The sequence below is a fragment of the Brassica oleracea genome, chromosome C4 (assembly GCF_000695525.1).
Source record: "Brassica oleracea var. oleracea cultivar TO1000 chromosome C4, BOL, whole genome shotgun sequence".
NCBI lineage: Eukaryota > Viridiplantae > Streptophyta > Magnoliopsida > Brassicales > Brassicaceae > Brassica > Brassica oleracea.
In genome coordinates, this window is record NC_027751.1 from 20,114,904 (window position 1) to 20,125,818 (window position 10,915).

Here is a 10,915-nt window from a genome sequence, read left to right on the forward strand (position 1 = left end):
GACATGTAAAACTAATTGACCATGGTGCGAACAATCCTAATATATGATTCTACATGTACCAGGGAGATAAAGGCCACACGTCCATATGATTTTCAATGCAATCAGATTCAAATTCATATGTTTCTACATGCTGGTCGATTTCATTAAACAATACGAATGCAATTCAATTCAAATTCATATGTAATGCAAACAACCTTAGCAATTTATGAATTTAGGGTTTCAACTTTAAAACTAAAGCTGTCGGTTTTAATTAAAGGTTTCAAGGCCTTTAGGATTCAAGTTCTAGATCAGATTACTTCAATCAATCTAACAATCCTAAAACCTCAGATCATCAAACATTCAATCAATTAAAATCGGATTCAGTCCTTTATGGTTTAGGGTTTCGATTCCAAAACTTAGGGTTTCTCAAAATCAAATCAGGAACAATCAATTTAAGTTCTAAGGAATCGATTTCTATCTTTCTAGTTTAAGAGATTGTCGATTTTTAATCTTGTAGGTTTTTAGGGTTTTGATCAAGATCAAAGTTTCCATAATAATGGATTAGGGTTTCTGATCAATCTAGGTTCTCAGATTAAGTTATACCTTTGTTTTGTAGGGGTTTAGAACCGGACCACCTTTAGATAGAGAGAGAATCGATCGGACGCTTGTGGACTCCAATCGGGTCGCGGATGAGACGATCGCGAGCTGGAGGCGTCTCGGCTGCGAGCTGCGTGGAGATCGGGTCGTCTCGGGTGCGATCGCATCTTCGGATTTGATCGCGAGCTGGACGGTTCTTCTGAGCTGGAACGTGATCTGAGAATGTCTAGGATTCAAGAGGGATCAACTGAGTTCTTAATTGAACTAAGAACGAGATTAGGGTTTTGGGTGTGGTCGCCGGTTTTGGCTTTTTAGGGTTTGAGAGGTTTAGATTTGTCTCAGGGATCTAGAGACGATCGTGCTGATAACGTGTTGTAAAAGAATGGGGGAATTGTCTGTGTATTATTAATGAACAATAGAGGTTCCTTATATAAGGATTACAAAGTATAAGAAAAAGGAAATTATCCAAAACCTAATACAACATGAAATAGGAAAAGATCTAAAACAGATAAATGGAAAACATCATATATCTAAGTCGGCCAAGGGATAGGCTGACTCTCTCTCCTCAGCCGCCGACTCTCTCTCTCCTCCTTTGGCCACGGCTGGGCCTTGTCTTGGTCTTGGTTATGGGCCATCCACATAATGATTTATAACAAAATAAAATTTATGAGAAATAGAGTTGAAAAAGCTAAGTGTTAAAACTAAAAAGAGACAACTTTCCATATAAATAAAGGTTATAACCAGAAAACATATAGCAAAATAAAATGCAAGCCTCAATAATAATTGTTTCTTTCCTATTCCTTTTTCAATTCTAAGATTCATAAAGATTTTAACTTTTGTTTTGCTTATTGAATAAACAAAAGAATATCTGTAAAATTTATGATAAGGATGATGGTTTCTCTCTAAGACCATTGACTTTTTACTATCTTTTTCAGACCATGAGAAATGTTAGTGTTTGCTTTCTACGGTAGAATCTAACTTAGGGGTGTTCAACCTGGATTTCGATTCGGTTTTGGTACGATTTTTTTGGTATTTTGGTTTATACAAAAATAGCTTCCATATTAAAACCAAATCTACTTTAGTTGGTTCGGTATATATACCATCGGTTTTCAGTTTTTTCGGGTTTATATCAAAAATCATAAATATATTTATTTTTATACCATTTTGTAAAATTTACTTTATATAATTAGATATCGGTTTTATTCAAACATAAAGATATATGAGTTTTTTAAATAGATTATTTATTTTATTTATTATTTAAAACAATTATCAAACATATTAAGTTAATAATAATAATTTTTATAAACTTAAAAAATATATTAGTATAATATTATTAAATAGCAAAATTAGCACGCATATTTTAAAGTTGTGTTTTATTTGATTTGATAAAATGGAAAATATAACTTTTAACTCAAAATTAAAATTTTAAATTTCTAAAGTCAACATTTTAAATATGAAGATCCTATAAATGAAATAAAATATGTATATATTATCACTTATACTATATACTTTACATATAATTATACTACTATATTTTATTTAATTGGTTTATATATCAAATCATATCCATATACCACATTTTATTAAAAATAACATCAATTCGGTATATTCTGTATTACCAAACCAAAACTATTTTTTATATTTTGGTTCGCTTTTAATTGGTTCAATTTTACCAGATTGAACACCTCTACATAATAGAATTTATTATAAAGATCTTACATCCATGGAGCAATTTTATGAATGTTTAAATGTATTTTGAGCATATTTATCTAAAAAATTTAAAAATACAAAATATTCAACAAAATTTACTTATAAATTTTTGTTATAAAGATCTTACATGCATGAGCAAATGCATGAAGAATCATAATTATAGTTTATTTGATTAAGTGGGCCTTTGGAATAATTTATAATTGGGCCGGTGAGAAAAAATATTAAATAAGTGTTTAAAAGCACGTGGTCGTCTTCTTCATTTGATGAAGTATAAAACCAGTAACGGAAACGATCCGAACTATCACTTGTTACTCGCCGCGTTTTGTATTTACACAGCTCAGGCGGACTAAACTTGGACCACCGCCAAATATTGCCGATCACCCCTAACTCGCCACGTCTAACTCCGATCAACGCCCGTTCGCGTAATTTGTGAAACTGTCGATTTTTAGATCATGGAACGACATACCTTTATCCCCATATCTCTGTGATCTTCAGTCTCCAGATCCCCCTTGTTTCACATTATATCCCTTGCTTCCTTAGACCTTAACCTATATCATCTTGCAATTTTTTGGTATAGAGAAGCATAAAAATTCTAGGTCCTCTGGCGTTGTAAACTCGGTGTCTACCCATAAACTTTTTATCATCCCCTCACCACACGGAACATCTTCTCGGGACGTCTCTGAAATGTATCTTACAAGAGACGGCTGATGTGTTACTATCGTGATTCGTGCATCGTATGTAAAAATAGGGAACATAGATATACATATAATGTTCAGAGAGGTGTGATTGAATGGTTGTGTTGATTGGAAATGAAACCATTCAGGAAAGATGCCATATAGGAAGGGTTGTGTTGTTTCCGAAGAGGAGACGATTGGGGAAGATGGATGACACAACAATTTTTTGATGACGTAACTCAAAGGAAAAGACTTTTCATCCCTTAGATCAAAAATAACAAAGAAACCTTGCCGAATGATCAAAAATGATGATGATCGCAAAAAAAATGGTTTGCTATTATATATAGATAGATAATGATTTGTCTTTCTCGAAGTCACTCTCTGCCTTGGCGGAACAAGCGTGTAACTGTTCTTTGTGGCACTTTTCCTTGAAGCTTGAGCTTACGATAAGAATCTCGGATGTGGCAGGGCCTGATGTGTCCTATTTCATTCCTTTTGACCATAACAAGAAGTTTCCACGAGTTCGGCAGCAAACATCTTTGCTATACCACTAACAACGGAAAGCCTAGGGTCGTCGTTGTTCATATTCTTAATCCCTGTGATACTCTCTAATAACTTCTTCATGTTTGATTTGTGAAGAGTAGATCTCCTAAAACATTCATATCGACTCGTTTGATCCTCTGTGAATTACGATATAATAGCATGCATTTTGGCTACCTTCTTCTCACGATCATTAGCTTGGATTATGGTGGATCAACTTCCATATCCTCAGAGGTTTTAAGTGTCTTCACCTGACGGAGAAGGCCAACATCATCGTCGCTAACATCACAAACAGGTGAGTCTAGAGGAGATTCATTATGCTCCTCCTCAATGGCGGCTTCAAAAGGATCTTTGTAACGCTTCATTAAAACTACATTTATTCAATTAAATATATGGAACCCTATATATATACTCATGTTTAGTGTAGTAAAATAAGTTGGCTTTCCGATGTGGGACAACTAATGCATAGTAAGCTCGCCAAACAATATTCACTCACTCAAATCTTCAAAACTATCTATCAAACTATCAGAACACAGAGCAAAAGAAAACAGAGTTGCTCTCTGTCAAAATGTAACAATGTGTGTGTTTTCCCCAATAGATTGACTATAGAACTATACAAAACTAGCCAGAAAATGAAATAGAAACATAATCTGAATGAATATGCGTAAAGAGATGTACATTGTTAGGGGTGGATTTACATTCTCTCTCAAGGCCCATTAGATAACCAAATTAGGCCCATCTTACCATGAAGCTCTAGCTTCTTCCTTGTATAAATAGAGATACACATCTCTTTATCTTAATCTTCTCTTCTCCATTTGATACCTAGAACACTTGTAATTATACATGTAATACAATATTTGATCAATAAACTCTTTTTGATGTTCATTTTTCATTTGATTTCTATGTTGATTTCTCTTAAGCCTCAAGAATCTAAGAAATCTATTTCTTAAATTCTTCATTGTATGAATCCGATAAACACACCGTTTTTGGTTCAAACATACTTGAGAAACACTGAAACACTAGAGTCTTCGACTCTTTTAGCCTTGGACTCTTTGATGATTGAGCGAAGATCGTTTTTGGAGTCGTGCACGCGGTCGGTTGTCTGCGACTTTCGTCTGAGCTTGTTTCTCAAGTCAATTGACTCTTCCGGTTCGCCGTTTTCACTCTGTCGCTTGCTGGAGCGTTCGTGCGAATCGCGGACTTTGTTGTCCTCTTCTTCATCCGAAGGGGAACTTGGTCGTGCGAGGATGACTTGGACACGTCGACGATTACGAGGTTGCTCTTCTTCGACTTTTGCTTCGCCCTCGTCTTCGTCTTGCTCTTCTGGTTTGTCATCCTCTGCGCGCTTGGGTCGGGCTCCGGCCTTGTCTTGACTCTTCCGAGCCTTCTTTTCTTTGTTTTTGCTCCAGCCCTTGGTGTTGTTCTGCCTAGGCTTGGGAAGCTCGACGTGGGCTGTTCCGTTTTCGTAAGATGAGAAGAGGGCGTCGACCAGATGCCTGCAGTTCCTCGTATCGTGCGCCTTGGACTTATGGTAGCTGAACCATAGGTTTGGCTCGGTCGGGCCAGGATTCGAAGTTGAAGGCTCCGAAGAGGTCTGCGGCTTCTCGTCGTTCTCCCAGACGTTCCAACCCTTCTCGCGCTTGATGACAGTCGATCCCGGGGGCGGGTTTTTATCTTTGACGACATAGACGAAGCTTTTCTGCTGATTAGACTTGTTGCCTGTGGCGTGCTGTCGGGGTTCATGCCGTGCCTCAGGAGCTTTGGAGCAGTCGTCGGTTTAGCGGCCGCATTCATTTTCTTGAGTATCGCTGCTGTGTCTTCTTCCATTCGGATGAAGTTGTTCGACCTCGCGATAGCGTTTTGAAGCGACTTGGTGGGGTTTCTGTAGAGATCCTCGCGAAACAGGGACTTGAAGTAGAGGGTATTCATCAACGCGTCAACGGCGATGCTGTCCGGGATATGCACCTTCGAAGCGACAGCTTTGAACTTCTCCATGAAGTCGCGGAGGCTTTGGTTCACTCCCTGAGATAGGTTCCAAAGGTCGGATAGGGTCGCTCCTTGTCTCATAAACATAATGTACTGCTTGAGAAATGCGGACGTCAGGTCGTGAAAGTCGTTGATGGAGTCTCGTCCCAATCCTGTGAACCATCCAAGGGCTGGTCCTGGAAGACTCTCGACGAAGAGCCGACACTAGCCAGCGTTTCTTTCCTCATCGGAAAAGTTAGTTCGACCCATCGCGATGTTGAATGCGGTGATATGGTCAGTCGGGTCTGCCTTTCTGGCGAAAGTAGGAAGGCGGATTTTCTTGGCTGGTCGGTACCGTACGTCGGTGATTCGCCGAGAAAAAGGGGTTTTTAGGGTTTCGGCGAGGACGCGCTCGATTAACGGCGCCGAAGTAGGTCCTTCAAGCATTCGGTCTTTCATTTCTTGGAACGACTGCTTTAGCTCGGCGAGTTCCTGGACGGTAACGAGATCTACGCCACCGGGTGTTTGAACCTGGGCGGCGTTTGTGTTCTTCGTGTTTTCTTCGCCGGCTGTTCGGTAAGTGTCGAACAGCTGTTTTCGGGCCGTGGAGGCCGGATCTCCTGAGTTTCCGGCCAAAGGAGCCAAGATGGCGGCGAGTTGCTCGTTCGTCGCCTTCTGGACGGCGTCTTGCTGCGCCATCCTCTCGAGTATGGTTTCTGCGAAGGCCGCTGCTGTCGGAGTGCCTTCAGTCGTTGGTGACTCGTCATTGGACGGCGAGTAAGATCGAGCCATGATCTTTGCTGACGCTACTCTGTCTGCCCCACGGTGGGCGCCAACTATTTGAACTGAGACTGTCGATAAACTATTAAAGAGAAAAGGACGAGTTCTCGTCGGTGGGTCAAGACAAAGACGTGTTTTATTAGATCAAGGAGTCAAAACGGAGTTACAAAAAGGGAAAAGAGAGTGATCGGAATTAGTCCGGCGAAATCTAGTTCGTCGGATCGTACAAGTCGGTGAGATGATAAGATATGAAACCTTAGATCTAGCTGAAAGTGAGTGTAGTAATTTGCGGATCCTTTCATTGTTGCCTCTCCTCCTCCTTTTATAGACGGTCTCCTGTTGATCTAATTCGCCTTGACCTAACGGGCCTTCTCGATGATTGGGCCGAGGTGTCGGGCCGCTGAATCGAGTCGTCGAGCCGATGACTTACGGTCGCTCGCTCTGTCGTCTAAAAGTAGTCTGGAGTCGAGCCGGTCGCTAGCTCGCGAGTCGATGAGCCGAGTTTCATTGTGTGATCAAGTGTTTAGGCAATTATCTTGTGGGCCTTTTGGGAGGGCTAGGCCCATACCCAACAGTAAGTCCCCCCAGTTCGCTGGTGTGTAGCGGTGGAGCTGTCTGTAGAAAACGTGGACAGTGCTCGAGCCAAGCTGTTTGCAGGAAGCTATAAGCTCTCGAGTTAAGATCAGATTCCTGGTGCTCGTCTTTCTCAACGTTTGCGGCGGCGATTGAGAAGCTTGCTTCCTGAGCTTGACGTCGTCAAGATCGCGTCTTAGCCTCTTCATTGGATTCAGTTACGGAAGTCTACTCGAGAGCTTGTCGCTTCCTGCAAACAGCTAGGCTCGAGCACTGTCCACGTTTTCTACAGACAGCTCCACCGCTAGAAGCTTGCTTCCTGAGCTTGACGTCGTCAAGATTGCGTCTTTGCGTCTTCATTGGATTCAGTTATGAAAGTCTACTCTCTATCAGCCTGTTCAGTCTCCTATTGTTCCCCAAGAGCTTTTCATGGCCGCTTATCACAAGCACATACTTCTCAGTATCACGTGATCTTGGCATTGCTTGGAGATCATCTCAGTAACAGTTCGATCTTGGCAGTCACGTGATCTCGACCTCAACGCTTGTTTCTTTCTCACCACCAAAGATAAGCTCTCTTATCAAATCATTACATGCTTTAATCACTTTGAAATTACACACATGTGTTAGGCATTATAGCTTTGGTTTAAATTATTAAACAACTCATTCTCTTATGACTTTTTATGGGGTGACTCTTGTTATTTGCTTTACTGTTGGTAGCTTATGATATTAATAAGTTGATAATTAATCATCATGTTCAACTCACGAGCATTAAGCAAAACAAGTCTGATCGCTTGCTTATTAATTATGCAAAAGTTGGTTATTTCCTATGGTTTCTATTGATCTAATCATAATCATGGTTTTCTTGAACCAGAGATCGTTGAGCCAAAAGGAAAAGTGGATCAACAAGCGGTTGCCACCATCATGTCCTCATGCTTCGAAGGATGGCCCTCACCAACGAGCTTGTCGGAAGCAGCACAAGCCAACAACTTGCTTGGCACACACGATCTCAACACGAGACTTCGGGTCGGCAATAGTTCGGTAAACTTGTATCTTAGGCACAAGTTTAAATTGAACTTGCTCGTTATTAGGCACGAACTTGTAATCGACTCGCTTATCGTTAGACACGAGTTTACAAAAACTCGTCTTTGGCTAGGCATGAGTTTACAGAAACTCTCCTTCTACTAGGCACGAGCTCTCAGTAAACTCGCCTCTGTCTCAGCATGAGTTTAGTAAGCTCGTCTTTCGCTAAGCACGAGTTTAAAGAAAATTCGCATTTTATTAGGCACAAGTTCAAAGTAAATTCGCCTAAATCATCATAGGATTCGTAAAATTCATAGAGATCGACTTCATCTCTCTCTACGAACTTGGGGGGGGGGGTTTACTGTTGGGGGGGGATTTAAATCCTCCTAGGCCCATCTTACCATGAAGCTCTAGCTTCTTCCTTGTATAAATAGAGATACACATCTCTTTATCTTAATCTTCTCTTCTCCATTTGATACCTAGAACACTTCTTACAAAGAGTTTATGAATTCTTAGATTTAATTTACACTTGTAATCATACATGTAATACAATCTTTGATCAATAAACTCTTTTTGATGTCCATTTTTCATTTGATTTCTATGTTGATTTCTCTTAAGCCTCAAGAATCTAAGAAATCAATTTCTTAAATTCTTCATTGTATGAATCCGATAAACACACCGTTTTTGGTTCAAACATACTTGAGAAACACACTTGGAATCCTCAAGTTCTTCCTAGAAATGTTCAAGATGACTGGTAAGTGGTGATGGGAAGAGAAGGCTAATCCTGCAAATCACTTTACCTTGCTCCTTCTTCTTAGCCAGCCTATACTCATCCATTACCCAAGTCACCTTAAACTCGTTTACTTTATACTTCTCATCTGCCCAAAACTTGTAAACCGGTTCTTTTTTCTCCTTGACGCAGAACTTGAACAACCTCTTGAACCCAAGAACCTTGTTTCCCTTCGAAGTGATCACTCTGTCTCGTCGCATGATCCTCCAGCAACCTCCATCGCATCCATCTGTCCGACCAGAACTCTCTGTGCGGTTAACGAAGAAATAGGGTCCCTCTTGTAGGTCGACAGAGCTTTGATCAGGATCCACGATCATCCACGGCACTACACCGTACACTTGTTCGCTTTGGAGGAAATGGGTAGGCCAGTCATTTTGAACATCCACACAAATCTTCGGATAGTACGAGATGATCTCATCCGTTGGTAAATTTGGTACACAGAGATCCCACCTCGGCATGAAGTCTTTTCGAGAAAAGGGTCTGATCCATTTAGGGAGAAACGAGAAATGCTTGGCGAGCAAGGTAGTAACCTTATGTTGTAGCAAATCCCTAATCTTGCAAATCACTTGGTCACGCTTCCATTTATCAACGAGCCTGTACTCCTCCATGACCCAGATGATCTCGTCTTCTTCTTCTTCCTGTTCCTCTGATCGCTTATTGTCCTTTTCACAGAACTTGAGAATCTTCTTGAACCCTAGAATCCTCCCGGTCTCCCCGCACTTGATCAGTTTATCACGGGCCATGATCCTCCAGCAACCCGAGACACTTCCATCGGTCTTACCACAAGAATCTGTTCTGCGTTTGACGAAGATGAAGTAGTTATCAGAGTTCAGAGTAAAGTCGGAAAAGCTGTTGAAATCGGGGGTGAAGTCGTTGAATCCCGTCGGATCAGTTTGATCAGCGCCACTCCCGCTGGCCTGGCCATCATGGAAGTTACAGAACAACTCATCCGACAGATACTCCAGCCCATCGACATCACCATTGTCAATCTTCATGCCAATCTGCTTGTTCTTAGGAGATCTTGACCTCTCCCTTTCACCTGGAATGTCATAGGGAACATACTCCTCCATATTCGTTTCCGACTCTTCTTTAACCGGCAAGTCAGACTGAAGTCGAGAGTGATTGTAAGCCACTGCGCGACGAACACGTTACGGGGGAAAATGGCCCCAAAAGTACGGCCCACCCCGGAGAATATTTCTAACGGTAAGAAGATCCTCGGGAAATGGAGCAATGATGTTGGTCTCTGCAAAAGAAAAAAGGAAAATGGACACAGAGTTAGATGTCTTCTAAACAAAAACTAACAGTTACTCGAACAAGATACCCTTTTGACCCCATCGATTCTGAAAGATTGGGATGCAGCTCTCGACGGACGCACTGTCAATACGTATAAAGAAATAATGCTTTCGAAACGAGTACGAATTCGAAGCGAATCCCCTGATTATCGCATGTCCTTCCTTGGGGACAAACGACACATCCTCGACTGTGGGAACCGAAATTCACACTGTCGATTTCCGTAATCGGAGGAAAGTCAGGAAACCTTAACTTTCCCTAAGGTCCCGGATTCTCTGCGAGAGCCAACGACAAGTGACCAAATAAATACGGAAAATATGAAAAGATAACAAAACGAATTGATAGAAAAGGTAGATGTTATTTCGAATCCGCGTAAGAGCGTTACGATCATTACAAGAGATTATAAAAGACTAGCTGTCAGCGAATTACCTAGTTCTAGCAACCTAAAACCTTAAACCTAGTTGAGTCGCAGCTCAATAACAGAAGACGAGAAAGATATGAAAACGGTTTTGATTGATTTCGGACTGAACCTTATGAAAGGCTGCCTACGTACCCCATTCGAGGATCAAGCCGAACGTAGTTCAAGAGTGAACCAAGAGATCGAAATGCTTGTGCGCGTTCGCCTGGTAAACGGGTGCCAGTCATAGATACAGAGCATGTCGAGAATAATGCCTCCAAGTTTCTAAGTGCCGAGAGTTTGCTGTGTCTCTCCTCCCCATTGCCTCTCACCTAGGACTCCTTATATACTTGCTCCTAGGTCGGTTTGCGCCTTTCCCCTTCTGCCCTTAAGCCGTCATAGCTCAAAAATGGAGATATTCCAATTTTCCCGATCTTCGTGATTATCTTCGGAAACTTCACATTTATCCGCGGAAACTTGACATTTATCATGTCTTACGAACCAAGCATAAACCGTCATAAGGCTTATGGGTTTTCGGTTAAAAAATCGTAAGTGGGCTTCGAGTTGCGTTTTAGGTCTCTTTGGGCCGTCTTTGACTCG

At 41.3% G+C, this 10,915-nt stretch overlaps 1 protein-coding gene across 1 annotated transcript in view; it reads right to left on the bottom strand.

The window, feature by feature from the left end:
* Positions 1-8,570: 8,570 nt before the first annotated feature.
* LOC106338342 overlaps positions 8,571-10,915 on the bottom strand; it is a 12,516-nt gene continuing 10,171 nt past the window's right edge. Inside the window, exons 5-7 of the mRNA XM_013777345.1 lie at positions 9,931-10,002; positions 9,805-9,871; positions 8,571-9,760 (exon numbers count right to left, since the gene is read on the bottom strand). Of these exons, the coding sequence (XP_013632799.1) occupies positions 8,571-9,760; positions 9,805-9,871; positions 9,931-10,002 (1,329 nt within the window). The remainder of the gene's footprint in view (positions 9,761-9,804; positions 9,872-9,930; positions 10,003-10,915) is intronic.